At 45.6% G+C, this 24,751-nt stretch overlaps 1 protein-coding gene across 2 annotated transcripts in view; it reads right to left on the bottom strand.

Moving 5' to 3' along the window:
- The window catches only part of CACNA1E (calcium voltage-gated channel subunit alpha1 E), a 464,222-nt gene that overhangs the window by 102,295 nt on the left and 337,176 nt on the right, over window positions 1–24,751 (bottom strand). For both annotated transcript variants that reach the window (XM_084851293.1, XM_084851292.1), the window contains 5 exons: window positions 23,957–24,013; window positions 21,740–22,336; window positions 10,987–11,276; window positions 3,743–3,908; window positions 577–706 (listed from right to left, as the gene is read on the bottom strand). In XM_084851293.1, the coding sequence (XP_084707419.1) occupies window positions 577–706; window positions 3,743–3,908; window positions 10,987–11,276; window positions 21,740–22,336; window positions 23,957–24,013 (1,240 nt within the window). The remainder of the gene's footprint in view (window positions 1–576; window positions 707–3,742; window positions 3,909–10,986; window positions 11,277–21,739; window positions 22,337–23,956; window positions 24,014–24,751) is intronic.

Raw genomic sequence — 24,751 nt, 5'->3', positions numbered from 1 at the left:
ATCTGCAATTATGCCATAGTTTGATCCACATGGCGGCTGGTCTTGTGAGAGCTTTCAACCTAAGCCACCACAGACAAGAAGACTGGAGGGCGAATCAAGCTTCTGTACTTTTGGGTAGGAAAATAACATTGTGTTCTATCCTTAAGGGTGGCTTAGAAATAATTTTAGATGGATAGACAGATTGAGGGGAAGGGAGTAAATGTCAGTAGACTGGCTGATAGAATAGCAAGAAGCACTGTGGGGAATACATCCCACCATTACAACTAAGCAAAGCTGCTTTTCTACCTCTTGCTATGAGCTACTGTATATCACATGATCAGAAGAATCATGTGGTATGATTTTTCCTGGCTTGTATCATTCAGACACTAGCCTAACCCAGGGTTAGGACAAAGCCTCTCATTTTTAAATGATATATATATATATATATATATATATATCCCAACTACAATCTGAAATAGTCCCCTGAGCATGTCATTCAGAAGCTCTGTGTTGGACTGCGAAGTGTGTATATAGTTGTGGTTCATTTACATTAGTCCCTCACAGCAAGGCAGAATTGTCAAGAAACTGAGTAATCACTTTATTCCTCTCCGAGTTGGTCAGGACAGGGTCCTCCGCTGCCAAGGCAATGCTGCTTGCTGCGATCACCAGAAGGATGCACATTTCAAAATAGCGCAAGTTGACGATGTAGTGGCAGGCCCTTCGGATTCTGTCAGAAAAGCAAGACAGAGCGGTCACTGAAATGGCTGTTGTGTTGCCACAGAGGTCACACATGGTTCTGATAATTTAAAATACTGTCAAAGCGTGCAGGTGAACTTGGCATTTATAAAGCATTTCAGAGTCTTCACAGCAATTCACAGGCGTGCTCTCTGTAATCCTCACAACCACCCTCTAACGGGAAGTCAGTATAATCTCCCCCTAAACACTTCCACTGTAAAATTAAAATACAAGTTTCAAGTTCACTTCAATTCACACATGGTTCACTTCCCACTTACAGCCCATCTCTGGTTAATGGCATCTCTTCCTTTGGCAATCATTCTTTCTCTTGCCAGTGGTTTTCCAATGGCGTGCTTGGGAAACCTGAGGTCCCTCAGAAGCCTATCAGTGAGAACCACATTAATGGTGGACAAGGGTCCCAATATGACGGTCTACCCACCAATCCCATACTTTCTTTGCAATGAACAGCCTCCTGCCAATATGAATTGGGACTGCAGTGGGGGGCAAAGGACTCCAGTTTGAGTTTCATTGATGATATTAAGGCTAAATTGGATAAAATACAAGTGCTTCATCTTATCTAGTTTAGATAAGGCTGAAAAGTGACTTTCTGTACCTTTTTTTTTTAAAATCCAGGAGCTTTCCTATGCGCTATCTGTCTGTCTCTCTGTCTGTCTCTCTGTCTCTGTCTCTCTCTGATTACCACCTCCTTTATGCCACTCACTGGGAAAAGGAAGAGAGGTGATGTGTGGGAAGGAGAATGAGTCTATGAAGAGAGAGAATGGGTACAGGGTGGGACAGGCCCTGTGCAGCAAAATATTTGCTACAGTGAGTGGGAAGGAAAAAATTGGCCTAATGCAGGAATGGGCAACTTGTGACCCTCGGCTCTGCAAGTGACCAGGCCTCTGGCAGGAGCAATCTCTCCCTCCCCCAGCAACCCACTGGATGGGGAGGAAGGGGGAGGGAGAGAGAGCGACAGAGAAAGAGAGAGAGAAGGGGGGGGCACCCACTTCTGGCTCTTGCCCCATCCACTGCTGGTTCTGGCATCACTGGCATGTGGCCCTGATATATTATTCCCGAAGGAAGGCAGCCCCCAACAGAAATGTTTCGCCATCCCCGTCCTAATGGAAAGTATGCTGGACTTAGATCTGGAAGACTTGGACCTGAGAGCCCTCAGCTAGAGTGTCACTTACTGGCTTGAGTGTGTCACGATACCTTAGCCTCGGTTCCCTTTCCCTAACATGGTTATAATAACAACGGACAGGTTTTGTGTGGATAAATGAGAAAAGCACTTAGACCTTTCAACGTAGGGGACGGTATAAAGAGTATAATAAATATCTCAATTCTTCTCTACAGGAACCAGTTACTTAAAAATAAGGCTTTTCTTTTTTAAAAGGGAGTGCAGAGATATTGCCTAAACGATATCACACACAGCCAGCTCCAGGACAAGACACGAGTGCAAAACCTCAGAGGTGGCTTTGCAACTCAAATGTTTTGAACATACATGAATGTACAAATCTGACATACAGAGCCAGACCATCGGTCCACTTCACACAGTCCTGATGACTCTATTCTGACCAGCAGTGGCTCTCCAAGGTCTTAGCTGTCTCTGCTTACCCAGGAGACACTGAAGTCTTCACTGGATCTAGGCTTGATCTTTAATTGGCTACATTTATATACATTCAGACTAATATATTTATACCACGTCAAATATAGGGGGGAGTGAACATGATTTGTAGGAAGGAAGCTGTCTTATACCAGCTCAGGCTATCTGTCCAAAGGGATGGTGCGGGTGTCTGGTTGGGACTCTAAGTTCAGTGATTTCTCTCCAGTTCCTCCCACCAGAAGCCAGTCCGCAGATCCCTGCGCTTTCCCGACTCGGTGCATGTTGAGTCGGGCAAGCGTGCGGCCACCCATGCTCTCTCCACGCTGCCATTTTGCATAAAAATGGAGGCTTGGCCTTTTTCGGAAATAACCATTTATGGAAATGGTGGCTGTAAGGGGCCCATTTACATAACATTACAAGCGTAAATAGACCATTTATGCCTGTAATGTTGTGTAAACGGCCCCCTCACAGCCACCATTTCCATAAATGGTTATTTATGAAAAAGGCCGAGCCTCCATTTTTACGCAAAATGGCAGCTTCACGAGGGAGCAGGCAGACTGCCCAGCAGCTCGCCACGTGTGGCGAGCAGGGTCGGGCAGCTGGCAGGGGGCCAGCAAGCGGTGTGCAGTGTGGGATGGGTGAGTTCGCCCATCCCTATCTGTCCATCTGGTCCAGAATTATACAGTCTGACTGGCAGCGGCTCTCCAGAAACTTGGGCAGAGCTCATTCCCATCACCCAATGCTGGGTCCTTTTAACTGGAACTACCACCAGGGATTGAACCTGGGACCTTCTCCTTGTCAAGCATGGGCTCTACCGCTGAGCTATGGTGCCTCCCCATCTGACCGCTCCTACAAAGGGTCTAAAGCTGAATGGCAGAAATAGTGTACATTTTTAGAACTGGGCTGGAGCACAGGATTAGTACTGAAATGACTAATGACACTTCCCACACCAAGGGGATTCAGAGTTAGAGATCTCCCATCCATGTAACTCGTGGATCTTGTTTCTCCCCTGTGACCTGAAAAGAATCCCGTACACTTGCTGTTCTGTACTCTTTGTAGCTCCTCCAGCTCAGTTCTCAGTTTTATTATCTTTAGGGGAGCCCTTTCCAGTTCAACTTGTCTGCTGTGGAACCCCTCACAAAGGATTCTGGGTGGCGTTTTAGGGATGCACATTCACTTTATGCAGGGTCCTGTCACCCACATAATTTAGAATGAGCCCTGAAACACACAGCATCCCCAAAAAACCCACTGCTGGGGAAGATGGGTAGTGATGGGCAAGCTGTATTTCAGGGAAGCTGAAGATCCATTACTGATCTTCTCAGTGCAGAACATGTGATAAGCTTTCAAGGAATAGGGTCCCCTAAAATACAGTTTGAAAACCAATATATTAAGCAATTAAAGAAGGACTAAGGAGATATCTCTCACGGGTTTGTGGTGCTGAAGATGAACATGGAGCTGTGTGGCACCATTGGTTTGCCCGTCTCAGACTTTTTCTCCTTTTTCCGTTTCTTCTTCTCTGCCTCCACCTGCTCCTCTTCCTTTGCCTCTGCCTCCTTCAAAGGGCTGGCCTCTCCATCTGTCTTGTTGCTAACTGTAAAATGAACAAGTCCTGTTACTGCTCTGGTTGGTGAAGGGGTACACATTGAATAAACATTCAACACTGGGGTCCAAGGAGGGCGGAAGGCAATGGGCTGAATTTGTTATTTAGCTGACCTAAAATGATCCCTTATTTATTCATGCCATGCCACCAGTATATAAAGGCAATATAGACAGGTCCCTGCTCCCAAGGAGCTTACCATCTAAAATAGGCAGTGAGAAAACAAGAGAGAAAGGGAAGGAGAGACAAGAGCAGGGAGGGAAGAATGTGGGCTGTTACATGTAGTTAAGCCTGATTAAAATTGGGAATGATATTTAAGGGGATACGAGGCCTTGTGGGGCTGACGATGGGAGAACATCATGGATATGGCAGAAGACTGAAAGCTTTTTCCCCCAGTCACACCCCAAATTGTGACTTGCATAAAATGAGAGCTAATATTGCATGTTGAACAGCTGCAAAGTCTAGCCCTGCTACCAGGACTGTGTGCATTCTATGCTAAATGACAACAGCAACACTTTGCACACTGACAATCCAAATTAGGCGCCAAGGAAAAGGAATTCTGAAATCTGTAATTTGAATACTTTATCCTGAAGTTGTTACTATCTTGCATAACGTATTCTTGTGCTTGCTTATTCATGGGAAGAGCAAGGAGCACTGCAAGACAATGAAGCTCTGCCCCCAAACCCTTGAAATCTTATTCAGCCATTATTCTGGTTTCTAGAGTTCAACAGACATTGTGCACACACGTTGGATGAATGGATGGTGTTCACATAGCCACTTGGTCGAGTGGTTGTCTGTATTACCCTGCTGAGATGTGGGCAGAATCTTACCAGTTCCCTTGAGTCCCCAAATTTCTGATCAGGAGCAGAAGTGTGGCGTTTCCTCTTCACGTGACACAACATTACAGATAACCAGCTTACTGAGTACCCAGCATGGTAAACCACCATCTGTAGCCATTCATCTAAGCATAAGGCCTAGAAACTTAGCTCTTTTTAAAAATAAAAGCTGAGATCCTCAGAAAGATGAACTGTGTGCCTATCAGCACATTCTTTACTTTTCTTGTGCTCCGGCGGAATTGCTGAATGCACTCAGCCCTTCCTCATATTTCCTCCCACAGCTGCCGAGGTGTAAACCCAACACCTATGAACTGGCAGGTTGAGGATGTCACTTCTGCAGAAAAGGTGTGAGCAGTGATGGCTGTTTGACATTCTCACCTCCTGGTTGTGCAATTTGTTAGAGGAGATGAGATGGAGATGAAAAGGGAAAAGGGGGAAAGCATGAGAGACTGTCAAGCAGAGAGAGACAAAAGTGGCTTTAACAAGGCACTTTTCGGTGGTGCTGTTTAATTAATATCCACATTTAAAATTTATCACCTTGAAGCTGAAGAAGAACACTGTTCTGGGTCTTTGTAAAGTGTCTGATAGGAGAATGCAGTTTGGCTGAGTGCTAAGAAACACCCCTACTGGGCTGAGTATTCTATTGGATACTACTGGACTGAGTAATATCAGACTGAGTAGTACCAGACTAAGTATCCTACCAGACTGAGTATCTTACCTCCGAGTATCTTATCTTATCTTATCTTATCTTATCTTATCTTATCTTATCTTACCTTATCATATCTTATCTCCGAGTATCTTATCTCTGAGTAGTACCAGACTGAGTATCCTACTGGACTGAGTATCTTATCTCTGAATATCTTATCTTATCTCATCTCATCTCCAGGTATCTTATCTCTGAGTAGTACCGGACTATCCTACTGGACTAAGCATCTTATCTATAAGTATCTTATCTCATCTCATCTCATCTCATCTCATCTCCAGGTATCTTATCTCTGAGTAGTACCGGACTGAGTAGTACTGGACTGAGTATCGTACCGGACTGAGTATCTTATCTCCGACAGCTCGCAGATCTAAAATATCTACTTGAGAAGTTGACTGATAAGTTCCCAAATTAAGGAGGAAGCAATCCTATGGCCCCTGGACAGAGTCTGGGGGCCATAGGATAGTTCAGATCCTTGGATATGAGGTCAAGGTGAGCACTCCGACCCTGGAGCCAGGAATCCGAGCTCCCCACACCCTCCCCCTCAGTGTGGAGAGAACTGCACTGGCGACCTTGGAGCAGAGGGAAAAGGGATGTGCCAGTGGGCGGGGAAGGGAGGCCAGCCTACGATGTATCCCCAGGCCTCCCCAACCTCCTTCTGCTCTACAGAGCCCCTGCTAGACAAGCCAAAAAGCACATCTAGCCAAAATGCAGAGCGGGAGGAGCATGGAGGTGAAGATCCCCTCTGCTGCTCCTCCCGCTCCACATAGGATGCCCATAAGCCTCCGAATCCAGCCCTTAGATGCTACTTCTTAGAGCTGAGCAAAATTTCTCAGAAGTTTAAATGAGAACATTTCTGATAATTTCCTTTTTTACCCCCTCCCTGAAAAAATATAATAATTTTGCAGAACATTCTCTGAATATCCTCTGCAGTTTTCTGTAGTAGTTCCCATTGCCTTCCCTCACACCATAATAGCCTGGAATGGTAGGTCTGGAGCATTGTGGGGGATGCAAAATGTTGGCCAGACTGTCAGTACAGTTGGTGCTGCTTGCAGCAGCAGCAACAACAAAAAACAAAGAAGCTAGGGAAAAAGGAAAACAAAACAAAACAAAAACCATGCTTCGGCTGGGCAACCCTGCCCCCAAGGAACTACTGGGAGAATTTCTCCTCTCCCTGAAGAATACTCAGCGAAATGGCACCCCCAATTTCACTGTCTGAAAATAGGGTGGAGAATTATATATATATATATATATATATATATATATATATATATGTGTGTGTGTGTGTGTGTGTGTGTGTGTGTATGTATGTATATTTTTTAAAAACTGGATACATTGCATTGGTAAGGAAGGCTACCACATTTCTGATCTATGCAGAACACTTCTTCTACCTGTACTTGGCACAAACCAAGCAACGGTTCTTGCAGTTACCAGAGGAAATTTATAACCAGTGTGGTGTAGTGGCTGGAGTGTTGGACTGGGAGCCAGGAGATCCGGGTTCTAGTCCCACTCAGCCATGGAAGCTCACTGGGTGACTTTGGGCCAGTCACACACTCTCAGCCCAACCTACCTCACAGGGTTGTTGTTGTGAGGATAAAATGGAGAGGAGGAGGAGGATTATGTACACCGCCTGGGGTTCCTTAAGGTGGAAAAAAGGCGGGATATAAATGGAATAAAACAAATAAATAAATAACGGCATAGAAATTGCATCAATAGAAATGAAGAGATGCATTTTTGTCACTCCCTCCTATTCTTCAGAAGTTTAAGGGCATCCCAAGAATTAGTACAGATGCTCCAAGCTGCTACCCGTGAAAGCTGCTTAGTCCTTCTTTGAATAAAGGTCTACTGTTGTCCATCACCATAAGATAGTATTTAGAGCAGAAAATGTGTATACCAGTGACTCATAGAAGGCTTTACCAAAGATAAACAGAAAGATTAGTAAATAAATGAAATGGAAAAGGAGGAAGGACACAAAAAAGCAAGCAGGAAGAGGAGATGAAACAAGAATAGGCGAGAAGAGGAACGGAAAACTAGCTAATGGGAAAGGCCATATGGAGAGAGGAGTTGACGGAGGGCAGCGCTCAGTTGCGGAACACACGCTTTGCGTATAAAGAGTCTCAGGTTCAACCCCAACATTTCCAGTTCTAAAACAAAGGACGGGTTGAAAAGGTACCTGAGACCTATCCCCCATTAGAACAGGCAGTAGAGGGATAGATGGAACAAGTTTCTAACTCATAGGAAGCCGCCTTATACTGAGTCAGGCCAACGATCCATCTAGCTTTGTACTGTGGACACTGAGTGGCAGCAGCTCTCCAGGGTTTCAGGCAAGAGTTTTTCCAACCCTACCTGGAGATGCTGGGATTTAATCCGAGATCTTTTGTACATAAAGCATGAGCTCCATCACTGAGCTACAGCTCTTCCCACTCAGTGGCCTCATTTGGACGTGACTGCATGGAATAGCATTATAAGAACAAGCCTAGTTCCCACCCCACCCCACCCCACCCCCTGGACTCGCTTGCTCCCTTCATACCTCTCCTCCTTTGCCAAAGCCACAAGCAGTTTGGAACTATTGCTTCCATTTTTGATTAACCACATCTAAGTTTTGTTTTGTGAACTGCCCAGAGAGCTTTGGCTAATGAGTGCTATAGAAACATAATAAATAAATAAATAAATAAATGTAAATTAACTGTAGTCAAGATTAACCACAGTTTATAGAGCTTGGATGACATACTAAACTACAGTTCATCTAAAAGGAAGCAGGAGCTTCCAATCTCTTCCTTGTGGCAATGCTGGAAGAGGGGAAGGGGAGTGCCTAAACCCAAAGATCATGGTGGCTCATTCTCCTAACACTAAACCATGATTTAGCGTTGTGTCCAGCCTAGGAATGTTGGAGAAATCTACAATGGAATCAAATGAGTTCCGATTTCTATGAATCCGTCCCCTGGATTCTATAGAGGACTGACTTTTCCTGAGTCACATGGATTCTGTAGACTTGCAGATGGTTTCTTTTACTTTCCGGAATTTTACGCAAATTTAGTCATAGAAAAATATGTAAAATTAAAAAAACACTAGCCAAAAATGTGCATTTCCCCCATAGGCTAAAGCATGAAAATCTGCATTTGGGGGGAGTGTGTGCCTTGGGGAGGATGTGTTCATTTTTGTGAATTTGCACAAATTTGAATTTGCGCAAATTCGGGAAATTGGGAAAAAATCCAGTTCCATCAATGAGTGGATGACAGAACAAAAGGCACCTGACAATCCATGAAATGCAGACGGAATGGATTTTACAAAATCTGTACATCCCTGGCCCAGACGCATCTATGATAAGGTGATATCCTACATGAAAAACAAAAGGCTGACACACCTTGCATGGAACTAGGGCCGCATCTATATGGCACCACTTTGACCCCCCACCCTGTTGCAACTGCGCAGCAATTCAGCTTCGAGTCAGCATGCCCTGCGATACACTCGCAGTGTACTGCCGCTTCCCTTACAGACTCGCCGTGCTCCTTTTTTAGGGGCATTTTACTGAAATGCGCAGCTGTGCAGTCCCGTGAGTGTGGAGGTGCGACACTTCAGAAGCTGTTTTGTATTTGAGGGGTTCTGCTGTGTCTTTCCATCTCTTTTTATGTAAAAAGTGAGTGTTTTGTGCTCCTTCATTTCCGCACCATCAGTTTGTCAGTTCTCCAGCCCGAGACTCTTGTGATGGTTTGCGCTCACAAGCGTCAATGCTACATGCCAATCCATCACTCTGAAATGGTGGCTGGAGCGATGTTTGTCCTTCCCCAAGACTCCCATCCCCAGCCCTTGGGTACTCAGTCCACAACCATTGCGAAGATACAAAGCTGCAAAACTGTGTGAAAGTGTGATTAAATAGATGAAAACGCCCCTCTGTGCCTCTGTAACTGCGCAGCTGCAAAGGGATTGGGGAGTAAAGGGGCGTCACAGAGTGACGCAGCACTACACACGCCTACAACACGCCCACTGTAAAATGCGAAGTCAGTTAGGGGAAGGAACAGACGGCAGCAAAACCCCAAAATCGAAGTAAAATGACTCCTTGGAACTCCACTTTTTTCAGGCAAAAATCACAGATGGCTGCAAAGTTGCGACTATGTCATCTATCATGAGGGACCTCGACTCGCACCCACCCAGTGTAGATGGAGCCTAGATGTGATTAAGAAAACAGCAACCCAGAGTCAACTCCTTCCTCCTCTCCCCCAAAACATGCAGTAATGGAAACCTGTGATGTGATATAATGTTGTGCGTTCTCCATTCCACCTATGACAAGAAATGATGCAGATCATGGTTGGGGAAATCCATAACACATGATGATCTCACATCAAATGTTTCTTTTGCTTCACAGTATAAGGAGAGGAGGGGAAACTTGACATGGGCTTGTCATTTACAGGGAATGCCCTTCTTCCATCCTGTGATTAACCTAGATGGATCAGAGCTTGGGCCCACTGGTGGCTACCAACATGTCCTTTCTAAATGGCAAACTGGTTGTGGCCTATGGCTAAACAATGAGCATCAAGTCATATAGACCCTGGCTCAGGGAATGTGCCTTAGTGAAAGCTGAAATGACAGCAACTGCTTCAGAAGCCACTTCACACAACAGCTCCCTATGTGGAATGACATTCACCCAGCTCCAGTTCTGAACAGCTACTCCATGCTCCTATTGCCTTGGTCAGTAACTACTTTTGCCAGAGGGCCAGTGTGAGAAGGAGGTGGGGGACGCTTTCAGCAAGCACTGTTTCCATAGTCATAACTCTCTTTCTGGATTGGTAACTGCAGGGCTAAGCAGGCCCCCAAGAACACAAGTTGCTGACCTCCTATTATGGTACAAGCCAGAACTGTGTTTCTCATTCACTTTCTGCCACAGTCACATGTCCACTTCAAGTGATCTTGCATGTGTGAATCAAGTCATCACAGATATCATTCTCAATGAACGAAATATCGCCATGAAGAATCCTGATGGTTGGCCTTCTCTGTAGCGGCACCCACCCTGTGGAAAACCCTCCCCCATGCAGTTCGGGAGGTTGACAATATAACATCTTTTAAACACCTCCTGAAAACACACCTTTTCACAGAGGCTTTCCCTGGGTGGTAACCGCTGCTGGGTTTTACCTGGTATTTTTAAACTTATAAATGTTTTATATTGTTTTTTTCAACTTGTATTTTATGGGTTTTAATTGTGAACTGCCCAGAGAGCCTCGGCTATTGGGGAGTATAAAAATGTAATAAATAATAAAATAATAATAATGATGGGAAAGAGACGTTTATATCTCCACATGTTGCTTCCAAATGCATGGTCTTTCAGTGGTGTTAGATTCATTCATTCAGCCAGAAATCAGCCATTCACTTCAGTAAACTAAGTGCAGAGAAATCCAGAGATGTACATGCACCAAGCCTGTGAGACCCCCATCCTATGCAAAGGGACAGAAGTATATCTGGCAGGCCCCTGATGGCACACCTCAGGACCACATAACAGACTGAGATTTGTTGTCAAACAGGAAAAGAGACAGATCCTCACTCTGTACCACAGTGGAGTCTTGAACATCAATCATTATGGTGGTGCTCTCCGTGGCTTTCTCCATGTTGGCTGTGATGCAGGAGAGGTCAGGTTCACTTCTGCTGATAGTCCTGCCTGTCTCCCTTGCCAGGTCACCCAACAGCGCTTGCTCACTTGTGTCTAGGCTGCTGCCATCCTGCTCGGCCGGACTGGCATCTTTGCCTTTGTCCAATGCAAGGTGCCCTTCGGAGGGGCTGGGTTCTTGGGTGGCCACAGCAAACTCCGCATCATTTGCTGGGGCTTCTTTGTTTCTATGCAGAGGAGAAAGAGAAGGTTACACTGAGAGTAAGTGACAGAGATCAGGGAGGTATGTTTGCAGGCAGAAGCAAAGGTTGGGGAGTGAGAATAAAAATAATACTTGGCATTTACACAGTGCTTTCAAATCACTTCAGACAAACAGCCTGACAAGTCACCACAGAAGTTCACCTGGAGGACATGTGCAAGATAGGCTAGTATTGTCCTCTTCTTGTGCATGTGTGTTGTGGGGGGTGGGGAGATGTTTAAACTTCCAGGCCGGGGGGGCGGGCTTGTTAATCTGTTGCGGCAAAACAACAAATTGTCCTATAGCTTCTTTTTTGTATTTATTTGTATTTATTAATTTTGTTTTAAAAATTTATACAACACATTATGAACTCATCACATAAAAATATAAATGCAATGCACACTCACAGAAAATAATCAAATTTCAGCTTTGGAACTTAAAGCTATTCTATGGTGCCAACAAATTCAATAAACTAAATCCCTCCAAAAGGACTTTTGGGTCTCCGGGGGCGTGTATTCAGGTACACCTCTGTTCACAAACGCAAAGAAGGGAGACCAAATTTTAATAAAACAGTCCCTTTTGCTAAGTCCTTGAAGAAGTTTGCTATGTGTCAGATGCTCTGCCAGAGTTATTTGCTAAACCTTTGTTAGCCAACCTTGTAAAGCAAAACCCACAGTTGACTTCCAATGCTAAGTAATTTCTAAACGGGCCGCTGCTAATAAGAAGTTTAACAAGTCCTTATAGATTATCTTTCTACCAGCATTGTCATAAATGGATAATAAAGCAAGTAGTGGGTCAGGAGTAACAGGTTGAGATACAATGTCTGAGATTATTCCAAAAATCTGAGACCAGAAGACATAGACCCCGGAGCATTCTCACAACATGTGCATCCAAGAGCCTGTACTGTTACAATCTTGCCAACACTTAGGAGATAAAGTGGAGTACATACGATGTAATCTAAGTGGGGCATAGTACCATCTATGGACAGCTTTAATTGCATTCTCTCTGCGCCTGGCAGAAATAGTGTGGAGTGGGAACTGTGACCACAGCGCTTTCCATCTTATATCAGATATTAAAGTCCTATAGCTTTTTAAAGACTAACACACTTATTATGGCATACTCTTTGTGTTGTTTATCTGGGGGGGAGGGGCTGAGGGAATGGTGGCTTACCTAAGGCTACCCGATAAGATCTGAACTGGTGATGCCCTGGTTCATAGCTCACACCCTTAGCCACTACACTACACCAGTGGTCGAACAACGTTATGGACTGATTCAAAATAGAGCAAGTGAGAGAGATACGTTTGTAGCACTCTGCATACAGATGACGCATTTTAATTCCACATTTAAGTAAATCTGGTTTAAAAAACTAAAAGCTCTTGATTTCAGGAATCAGAACAATCATTCCATATAGAAGCATATATTGAAAGACAGATCCCCCCTTTTGCTAATTGTTAATCACTCTGATTGTTAATACCAAATTATAGCCTGGTAGAATTCAACAAATCTGCATTACGCTTACCCGAGACCTGTGCCTGCTGTTCCTATTTTAAATATGCAAAGGCATCAGAAACAAAACTGCAAGGACACCCTGCTTGCTTCTGCATCCTTTTCCACTCCCTGTCCTTACCAGCTATTCCAAGGGCTCTCTAAGAGTCTACAAATCAGAAAGGCCTCCATAATGTACTAATGACGAATGGTGCAGATAACCAGCTACTAGCTACCTGACCAGAGCCAGATTCAACCCCATTGGAACTAAAAGGACAAGTTAGGATCCAGCTTGGGATCATGGCATTATATACATACATATAATTTAGAAATCCTCCCACCAATACCAACTGAGCCCAACCCTCTTCCAATGTTCACCTTGGCTCTTAATTAAGGATGGTGCAGGAGGCCGGGAAGGGGTTGGAGTGTGGCAAACTCCCCCCACTCAACCCTCTGGACCCTGCCTGCAGAGCCGCCTTCTTCGCCTACCCCCGCTTGCTGAGCCGCGCGAGTTGTTGGAGGGCTTGGCGAGCGGCCGATGAGTGTTGAATGGCTGCCTGTCCCCATAGAGAGCCGTAATTATGCACAAAATGGTGGCTGTTCCCCATTCTGTGTAAGACCTCTTGACTTCCCTCCTTCTCTGATGCTGTAACTTCACTGTATTGGGGCCGCGCAATCAGAGACTCACGATCCTTTTCTGATGCACGTGTTAATTTCAAGCTTCTCTGACGCATGTGTAACTTTGCCACTTCTCTGATGCTTATGTTACTTTGCAGCTTGAAAAGGGGCTGGGAGCAATAACTCCCAAAGGAGCAGAAATTCTATGTGAACCAAAAAGGGGGTGGCAGCTATAAAAGCTTGGAGGTTTGCAGGATCGGGACCAAACTTCACATGCAGCCTCTCCAGTGGGAGACTCCTTGCTGTGTGGGATTGAAACCCAAGTATGTCGCGAAGACCCTTGGACTCGCCAGGTATGTTGTCTCCCAGAAGGACGGATTAGAGACGTGACTGAAAGGTTGCCTGCACTCATAAAGCCCACTGACAGGTATCCCTTTTTTCTCATCCATGTGGGAACAAATGATACCGCCAAGCGGAGTGACGAAGAAATCATATCAGACTTTGAAGCTTTGGGAAGGAAACTCAAGAACTTTGGGGCCCAGATAGTTTTCTCATCCATCCTTCCAGTAGTTAGAAGAGGGATAGAAAGGGAAAGAAAAATACTCCGGGTGAATGACTAGCTACGAAGGAGGTGCCGGTGCAAGAGATTTGGATTCTGGGACCACGGGGTATATTTCCTGGAAGATGGGTTGTTGGCAAGGGACGAGTTGCACCTCAGAAAGGCTGGGAAGAATGTGTTTGGCCACAGCATCAAGAACTTCATCAGGAGGGCTTTAAACTGCATCCTACGGGGAAGGGAGATGTAAAGTTGGGGGTAACAATGGATGAAGGCTCATGCACTGGGACAGAGAGAACAGCTCGAATAGCACCCAATAATAGTCTTCAGAAACATGTAGGAAGAAAGCCAGACTATGAAGCACATGGTCTTCCATGTCTATATACTAATGCCCAGAGTATGGGAAACAAACAGAATGAACATGAACTCTTAATACAAGAGGGAAATTATGATTTGATAGGTGTAACTGAAACTTTGTGGGATGACTCTCATGACTGGAACTCAGCAATTGAAGGATATAACTTGTCCAAAAAGAACAGGAGGAACAGATAGGGAGGTGGGGTTGCACTGTATGTCAAAAGTACATATCTCTGCACAGAAATACAGGAGGATAAGCTTGGGAGCCCCATCGAGAACATCTGGATCAAAATAAATGGAGCAAAGAATAAAAGGAACCTCGTGGTTGGAGGCTACTACCAGCCACCCAATCAAAGAGAAGACGAGGATGAACCTTTTGAAAAGCAAATAGCCAATGTTTCAAGGAAGCATGATGTAGTGGTAATGGGGGACTTCAATTTCCCTGATATTTGTTGGGAGACAGATTCTGCAAAACATGGCCCCTCCAGGAAATTCCTGACTTGTGTGGTGAATAACTTCCTCCTACAGAAAGTAGAGGAAGGAACTAGAGGATCGGCTATCCTTGACTTGATCCTAACCAACAGACATGACTTAGTGGATCAAGTAGCAGTTACAGGAACTCTGGGGGAAAGCGACAATGTTATACTTGAGTTCTTGGTTCTCAGGGAAGCAAAAGCCGAGTGTAGCCAAACGCGTACCCTGGATTTTAGGAAAGCTGATTTCAATAAACTCAGAACAATGATAAGTAAGGTCCCATGGCAAGCAACTCTAATGAGAAAAGGAGTCCAAGATGGGGTGGGAGCTTTTAAAAAAGGAAATTCTCAAGGCACAATTACAAACAATTCCAACAAGAAGGTGGAAGACAACAGAAGAAGCCAATGTGGCTTCACAAAAAGCTTAGAGATGACCTGAAAACAAAAAAAGACACATATAGGAAGTGGAAAGAAGGCCAAGCAACAAAGGAAGAGTACAGACAGGTAGCACAGAATTGCAGGGATGGCGTCAGGAAGGCTAAAGCTGAGAAAGAGCTGAGGTTAGCGAGGGATGCTAAAAGCAACAAAAAGGTTTCTTCAGATGAAAGGAAAGATTCCTCCTGTGCAAGCACCAGGTCATTACTGACCCCTAGAGGGACGCTGCTTGCGCTAGCGTTTTTGTGGCAGACTGTAGTGGGGTGGTTTGCCATTGCCTTCCCCAGTCGTGACTACCTTTCCCCCAGCAAGCTGGGTCCTCATTTTACCGACCTCGGAAGGATGGAAGGCTGAGTCGACCTAAGCCGGCTACCCGAGACCCAGCTTCCGCTGGGATCAAACTCAGGTCATGGGGAGAGCTTTGGTTGCTATACAGCCGCCTACCACTCTGCGCCACACAATTTCTTCAGATACATGCATAGTAAAAGACAGAGGAAAGAAATGGTGGTTCAGCTATTAAATAAGGATGGCAAAATGATAACAGATAACAAAGAAAAGGCAGAAGTGCTCAATTCCTACTTTGGCTCAGTCTTCTCCCAAAAGAGGGTCTATGACCACCACCCCCGGCAAAGGCAAAGTATAGGCTGAAGGGGCAGGATTGCTGCTTGAGATCGATAGGCATATGGTCAAGGAACACCTAATTATTTTAAATGAGTTCAAATCTCCAGGGCCAGATGAACTGCATTCTACAGTAATGAAGGAACTGGCAGAAGAACTCTCAGAACCACTGTCTATTCTCTTTGAGAAATCATGGACGACGGGTGAAGTGCCAGATGATTGGAGGAGGGCTAATGTTGTTCCTATCTTCAAAAAGGGTAAAAAGGAGGAACCTGGGAACTACAGACCAGTCAGTCTGACATCAATATCTGGGAAAATTCTGGAGCAGATTATAAAGCAATCCATCTGGAAGCACCTTGAAAACAAGGCAGTGATTACTCAAGGCCAACATGGATTTGTCAAGAACAAGTCCTGCCAGACGAATCTGATCTCATTTTTTGATCAAGTAACCTTCCTTGTGGACTGTGGGAATGCTGTAGACATAATATACCTCAACTTCAGCAAAGCTTTCGACAAAGTGTCCCATGATATCCTGATGAGCAAACTAGCTCAAAGTGGGCTAGATGAAACAATGATCCGGTGGATCCACAGTTGGCTATAGAATCGGACTCAAAGAGTGCTTATCAGTGGGATCTTCTCAAACAGGGGAAAGGCAATGAGTGGGGTACCGCAGGGCTCAGTCCTGGGCCCAGCGCTCTTCAACATTTTTATTAATGACTTGGATGAGGAGGTGCAGGGAATGCAGATCAAATTTGCAGATGACACAAAATTGGGAGGGATAGCTAACACTTTGGAAGACAGAAACAAAATTCAAAGTGATCTGGATAGACTGGAGTGCTGGGCACAAAACAACAGAATGACATTTAATAGGGATAAATGCCAAGTTCTGCACCTAGGAAAAAGAAACCAAATGCACAGTTACAAGATGGGGGATACATGGCTCAACAACACTACAAGTGAGAAGGATCTTGGAACTGTTGTCCATCACAAGCTGAATATGAGCCAACAATGTGATGTGGCTGCAAAAAAGGCAAATGCTATTTTGGGCTGCATTAATAGACGCATAGCTTCCAAATCCCAGGAAGTACTAGTTCCTGTCTACTCAGCACTGGTTAGGCCTCATCTGGAGTACCGTGTCCAGTTCTGGGCACCACATTTTAAGAAGGATGTGGACAAAGAGGGTTCAGAGGAGTGCAACAAAGATGATCAGGGGACTGGAAACAAAGCCCCATGAAGAGAGACTGAAAGAACTGGGTATGTTTAGCCTTGAGAAGAGAAGTCTGAGGGGAGATATGATAGTGCTCTTCAAGGACTTGAAAGGTTGTCACAGAGAGGAAGGCCAGGATCTCTTCTCGATCATCCCAGAGTGCAGGACATGGAATAATGGGCTCAAGTTACAGGAAGCCAGATTCTGGCTGAACATCAGGAAAAACGTCCTGACTGTTAGAGCAATACAACAATGGAACCAACACTGGAGGCATTCAAGATGAAGCTGGACAGCCACTTGTCGGGGATGCTCTGACTTGGATTCTTGCATTGAGCAGGGGTTTGGACTCGATGGCCTTGTAGCCTCCTTCCAACCCTACTATTCTATGATTATATGATTCCTAGTCAGGAGGCAACCGAACCACAGTCAAAACCCTGCGCACTTATCCCAGAGGAGGGAAAATCCTGGGTGCAATATAATAGGGAGTGGTACAAATAAACCTTTGGGGGCTTGCAGGATTGGGACAAAATCCTCAATTGCACATTTGCCCTCATAGCCATTGCTGACATAAAGCCTTTATTATCTCAAACACAGTGCTTTAGCGATACAGTGAAGTTGCACATTCCACCCCTTCCCAGATAATACTGGCAGAAACACTTCTGTTTGGTACAGCGTTTTAATGCTATAACGAATGTGTGCAAAAGTGAATTTGCACAAAAACGGAATTGCACAAAACCAGAATTCTGCATACCCCACATCCCCCCAGCCATTTCCCTTCTTCTTAGAAAAGAAGAAAAAGGGGGTGGGAGCTATAACTCCCTGAAAGTTTGCTGGAATGGGGCAAAACTGCACAGATGGTGTGCCCTCATGGGGAGCCTTCAGATACTGGAGTGGATAATTTCAGATTGTAGTTTATTCAATGAAAAGTGCTCAGAAAAGAAAAAAGGGGGTGGGAGCTATTACTCCCTGACTATTTGCTGGAATGCGGCAAAATTGCGCTGGTGGGGTGCTCTCATAAGGAGCCTTCAGAGGCTGTACTGCATAATTGCAGATTGTAGTTTCTTCAATGAAAAGTGCGCAGAAATGGAAAAAGGGGGTGGGAGCTATTACTCCCTGACTGCTGGAATGTGGTGAAATTGCAGCGGTGGGGTGCTCTCATAGAGAGCCTTCAGATGCTGTACTGGATGAATGCTGATTTTAGCTTCTTTATTCAAAAGGGAGCAGCTCTTCTCCTATTTCCCCATTTTCCCCTATTCCTCACCATTTTGTGCATAATCGCAGCTCCACTTGCTATGGCGGCTGGCCGAGCCCTCCAGCAGCTCGCACAGCACCACGAGCAGGGGCGGATGGCAGAGGCAGCTTGGCAAGTGAACAACGAGCGCAGATGGAGGTGAGTCCGTCCATCCCTACTCTTCATGGCTGGGCCCAGGAAAAGTTTCCCTCCTCTTCTCTTTCCCACAGGAAGAGGGGGCAGCACCTGAGGCTAGAACTGAAGACTGCTTCTAAGCTGTTGTAGCACATGAGAACTCTGGGAAATGTAATCCCCCTGCCCTTTCCTCATTGAGCAAAATAAATTAAAAACTACAATTTACAGAGTTCATATGAGGACTGTTTTTACTCATCAGTTCCTCACTTGACACTGAAGGTTTCTGAGCATGCTCAGAGCTTGTATAGCTGACTTTTGGGTCTAATTCTTTATTCGTCCTGACTACAAGAGAACTAAAACACTACAGTTCCCGAGTTCCCATGGATTTGATTTTTGCATTGTCCCATGGCATGGACAATGGAGGGGTTGAGCCCACACAGAAGCCTTCAGTGCAGAAAACGGGAAACTTAGGAGAGCCCTTAGATCTGTTAAAACTGTGTTCTGTGCTTTGGAGAATTCTTGGGAAAAGCCCATGGTTTTTCCAAGAATTCTCCAAGACAGCTGAGAAAGACTAACCCATTCCAAGCTGAGATGGGCAAGTTTCACCCATCTCTAGTATAGACTGTCTTTATCATAGATATAAAAAATCTAGACTAGTATATCAATGGGATTCTATCGCTGTAGGTTGGTCACCAACTGGACGCAGCCATGGCAGGGGCCAGTAATTCTAGGCAAATGGGCAGGATATTGCAAGGTGCACAGCAACTCCTGGCCATGGCATGTTCCTACACCATGTGTAGATGATTTCAACCTTCAGCCAGAAGTGCAGTGCTGTGTTTGATTTTTGCATTGTCTTATCTCTGGTCTGTGTAACTGTGGGAGATATTACAGTCTGCAGGGCTTTTTGCTGGAACTGCTGGACTGTAGAGCTACGAGGTCTCCAGAGCTCCTAGTCTGCAGACTCAGGGGGAGGAGCCTGACAATTCAGGGAGAGAGTCTGGTAGGGGAGGGGAGGAGCCCAGTGGCATCTAATGCAAGCCTGGTGGGGAGTGTAGCTGTGCCTGGTGGCAAATGGGAGGAGCTTGATGGGTATGGGAGCAGAGCCATTCACAAGAGCTTGTATCATACCAGACAAAAAAGAGCCTCGCTCGTCACTTTGAGTTTTACTCCTAGAGAACCTGACAAAGAAGCAGCTAAAATCCTGAAACTTCAGGTCAAACCTTGAGACCTGGAAACTCCTCACTGGGTGAAGCTGCTGGGTGAAGCAGTCTCTGTTACACCTCACAGAAGCCACTTCCCTTTGCTTTTGCAGGGCAGTTTAAGCAAGAGGGAGCTCAGTAACCCTCACAGTCACAGCATGAACATTTTTAAGTGGAGTTTGGACATGGGAAACCACAAGAGGAGCCGAGAGTGATGATCCTTCCTAGAGCATCTACGTTACAGTCTGCCAGCACATTCACTAAGCCTACTTCCAACGCCATTGCTCATTCTAGGACCACTCCTGAATGGCGTCTAGAACTTCAGATCCCAGGGGAAAAAGAGCTTTTTGGCTGCTCCTGTATGGGGATGGAACCCAAACCTAAGTCCAGCTAATATCTGTTTGCCAAGATAGCATATTCCCTGGGAAGCCTTGTAAAATCATTTTTGCCCCTTCAGACTGGATGAGGTAGTTCTATGGCATATCATTCACAGACCTCACACTTTGAATCCATGCTTAATTAAATCTGGAATAATCATAATTAAATGATTATTTTAAGATGCTTTGTCTTTATGGTATTATGTTGTGACTTGCCCAGAGGGCTGGATGGGGGTGGGGATGGGATTTTTTTTAATTAAGAAAATTTACTTCCCAGACCAGACCTCTGCCTTTTCCTAGCATTTAATTAATTATGGAAAAATAACACCCCATAATTTCCCCCCAATACTAAGAATATTCCAATGTGTTAGCCATAGGATGAATTTATACTATAGATGGACCTAAACCTGCTTAACCAACTTGGATTCTTCTGCAAAATCCAACAGACTGAGATCTGTTGGAGGGGCCCTCCTCTGCATCCCACCAGTGCGAGACATACACTATGGTGGGACATGGGAGAGGGCCCTCTCTGCTGTGGCACCCTGGTTGTGGAATGCCCTCCCCTTGGAGGCCCGATTGGCGCAGACATTGGTTTCATTTCGGTGCCAAGTAAAAACATGGCTTTTTAACAAAGCCTTTGAGGGCTAAATGCATTCCCTAAAGTAGCACACTGTTTTAACTGTTTTATTTCTTTAGATTTTAATTGGTTTTAGCTTGTTTAATAGTTTAATATGTTTTAGGTGTTTAAATTATTTATTGTTTTTTACTGTTTAAATTGATTTTATCTGTACGCCGCCCTGAGATCTTAATGATATAGGGCGGGATACAAATGTTTTAAATAAATAAACAAATAAAATGGCCCCATAGTGATGAGTTTTGCAGTGTACATAATCAAGAGGCACAGCAACCTAGGAAGGATGGGTTGTGTATTCGATGCACACAGAATTTTGCTCAGCAGGTTCCTTTGGCTGTACTGCTGCCTGTTGAGAAGCACAACAAAAACACAGATTTGTATATCATGCTTTTCATCCATGCTTCTCAGGCCATTAAAGAATTCCCACCTGTACAATGTAGCACAGTCAGAGCAATAACTGTGGATTTGAAAGGGCACAGTGTTTAAGGCCAATTGAAAAATATCTTCATAGCTTGTTTAGAAAAATATGTAAAAAAAACCCACTAGGAAATCCACAGAACTGAATTATATTCTCTGAATATATTATATTCAGCCAGCACACAAAGAAACACGCAGTATTCAAAAGCAAAGAACCTCTCATCCATAAAAGACAGATTTATATAAGTGTAAGTCTACCAGCTTAAAAAATACTCTGCAAGGGAAACATCATGTTCTCCTGGGTCCTAGCTCCCCCCTTTCAGGCTGTTGCAGTGGGCCTGGCCCTGGCTCGCAGCCTGGTTGTCAGCTCCCTCACACCTAAAGAGCAGTTTGCACATCAGATGACAACTGCAATCATTCCTAGATAATCTGAATGTGTGGAAATGTTATTATCCATCATCCAGTTACAGCCTGATGCCCGATATTATGCCTGTTTCCTTGTGCATCCAGGGGCTTACTCCCGAGGAAATTCATAAGGACTGCAGCCAAGGGAAATTACCCTAATAAGCTGAAAAATGAAGTGTCTATATGGGTCTGGCTTTCACCGGTCCCATGGTGGCTAGCACATCAATGGAATGTGTGACCATGCTCCCTGTTTCTCCTTGGGGAAGGAAAAGGGGAGACAACAGAGGGGGTGTTGCACCACTTGCCTTTCCAGCTCCTCACCAGCCGCCTGCTCCTTTTCAATCAAGGCCTCCTTTTCCTCCTCCTTTTTCTTCTGCTCCCCATTTTGCTCTCCCTTTGAGGGACTGACCCCTTCCGGACCCGTCTCTTGGCTGGCTGACCTGTTCTCCTTGGCCTCCGTCCTCACTCTGCGGTGGCGGCTGCGCCTCTGACTCTGCCGGAGCCGGGCCCTCTCCCCAAAGGCCACGCTCCCCCCGCCTTCCTGCTCGTTCAGGTCACAGTTCCCGTGGAAGGATTTGGGATGCCACTCTTCCCAGTCCCTCTTGGCTCGAGGAGACGGGCTCCTCTGGTCTTCCCTGAGGCTGGGGCAGGGATTGGAGCCTGGGATCTGCTGCTCCTGGCCTTCTCCGTTGGCCCGCTCGGGCTTGCTGCCTTGCTCCCCCTCGTTCTTTTCAAGGCCGGTGCTCTCCAGTAGCTTCCTCTTCCGAAAAATACTGGCATGGGGACTAAGCAACGCAGGGTCCTTGTTGATGCCCTCCTGGCTGGACATCTGCATGTGCCGGCGGAGCTGGCTGGTCCGCTGTTCCCATACAGACATGTGGTGCCGCCTTCTCCTCTCCCTCCTGGGGAAGGAAAACAAAGAGGTTCAGTCCACCAGTGCCCTGCCAGAAACACGAGAACACGTACCAGTACATATAGCACGCACCTGGGACCATCCAGCATCCCATACCGGTGGGCTCGGTTCTCTCTGTTCCTCTGGATTTCATGAACACATAGCCCAGCCAAAGTCGTTTCTCAGCCCCCTAAAACCACACCATCTGCCAGATCATGAGAGAATCAGGCCCACTTGTACGAGATGAAGAGCAAACACCCCACCCCACGTTGCACTTGGCACATGGCAACAAGCTCCAAGCAACAGGAGAATGGACACAAAGGAACAGACATGTTCACCAAGAGACAAAGGGGTTTTGACACGGCTCATCTGCCCATCCAGCCCCCCCCCCCATCAGTCTTCATGGATTTGCATTTTAAGCACATTTACAATGCAGTTAAGCGCATAAATGTTCACAAACAAATATGGATGTGGCAAGGGTGGCTTTGTGTGTTGCATGCAAGCAGAGGTGCCAGGCAGGACTGGCCCACCCAGTAGGCGAATGGGACATTTCCTTGACTGCTCTGCAGAGGGCAGCAATCAGCCAGCTGGTTAAGGAGAAGTTAGTGAGGTGGCGGTGAGTGGGTCCAAGGAGGAGCATGCATGGGGTGCAGGCAAGAGCAGCAAGGGGGAGGCGTGCAATGCCAAGCCCCACTTCGCTCAGCGCCAGGGCCTTGAAGCAAAAGCACCCAGGGCAACAAGGCGCCCCAGAAGTCCACCCTTGAGAGTCTAGCAGTGGGCGAACGCTTCCTCTCTCCCCTCTCGTTAGCACTACACCCACCAAGGCTGCAAACAAAACCAGATTTGCTGGAATGTGAGTCCACATGGCACGAAGTGCAACTTACTCCTGCGTAAAACACAGCACTGGGCTGCCATATTATCTGATATCCCCCAGTTTCTAGCTTTGAGTTTACTCTCAGTGAAAGTGCGCCACCTCTAGCCTTGGTCTCACAAAACCAGAGAGCCTCTGCATCTTTGGGATGTAATGTGCAGCCAGTCTCACAGCCCTTCCTCTTGAGAGGATATTGTAAAAGGGACTTAAAGCTCTGACAAGACGACTCCTTCCGTCTTGAGAATTAATGCCTGTAGCACTGACTGTTCTGGGGGGTTTATACAATATCGTAACACTGCACACAGGAACACTATGAACAGACTGACATACCGACACAGGCTTACGTATACACACATACTGCTTGATATACTAGCAAACACACACAGTACAACCTTTAATTTTCTGTGCACAAAGATAGATAGATAGATAATAGAAACATACACACACACACACACACTCTGACAGCCAGAAAGCACCTTAAACTGGATCACAGGTATATCTCATACCAACACACAGAGGCACACAGTGCAAATAAATACACATATTAGTATAATGAACATGGATTATAGGCCCACACTAATAGACTTGTTCAGACCACACACACACACTAATGAACAGAAATACATACATACATACTCACAACATAAACATGAAGCAACACCTACACACTCAACCCCCCCCCAAAGTAAGTCTTTACCACACAAACACACACGTACACGCACACACCCTCTCACAACGAGCAATCACATGCACACATACAGATTGCTGGTGCGTGGTTCCCACATCGACATGTGGTGTCTCCTCCTTCTGTCTCTTCTGGGGAAGAAAAATGAATGGGTTCAGTCCATGGCATTACCACTGGGTCTCCGGATTCCCAGCGCATACAATTCCAGAGATGCCCAAGCAGAAAACCACAGGAGCTTTGGTACTTGTGCACAGAGGCCATTCATAATCCACTTCTTTCACAGAAGCAGTGAACATTACACTTGAGCCGTGCAGGTAGAGAAGGGAACATGCCTTTGGGTGCAGTGGGAAAATGGCTTCGCATCAAATACACAGCTACTTGGAACAATTGTTCTGCACTTGCTTATATCCAAAGAGAACTGCATATGCAAAGGGCCAAAGCTCAGTGGAGGGCTATATGCTTGGGCCACCTGAAGCAGAAGATGATCCTCAGCATTTAAAGAGAAGGATCTGAGACAACGTGTTGGCAAAGACGTCTCTCAGAGACCCAAGGGATAGCTTGTCAATACCTTGTACTGCCATTCAGGACTGACCATGTACTAGGAGGGATTAGATATTTAGCCAGGCTCCCTCATAAAGTTACAAGACAAATACACAGCTTAAGCACACAGGGAGCAATAACTACCCCAAGTTATTTCCATGCTATGCCACCCCTCCTACATGGTTTTTACACTCTTACAATAGTGGAGAGCCTTTGGAATCAGAAACCACAGTGTTCCTGCAGATTAAGAATTGGGCCTTAGACAGTGAAGAGAGAGAGAGAGATTTACACACATGCACATTCTTTTCCATATGCTCCAGTATATACTG

The sequence above is a fragment of the Heloderma suspectum genome, chromosome 4 (assembly GCF_057233095.1).
Source record: "Heloderma suspectum isolate Gila_16-S chromosome 4, 16-S_ref, whole genome shotgun sequence".
In the NCBI taxonomy this organism is placed as follows: Eukaryota; Metazoa; Chordata; class Lepidosauria; order Squamata; family Helodermatidae; genus Heloderma; species Heloderma suspectum.
The sequence above is the reverse complement of the archived record's forward strand: the minus strand, read 5'-3'. Positions and strand labels throughout refer to the sequence as shown.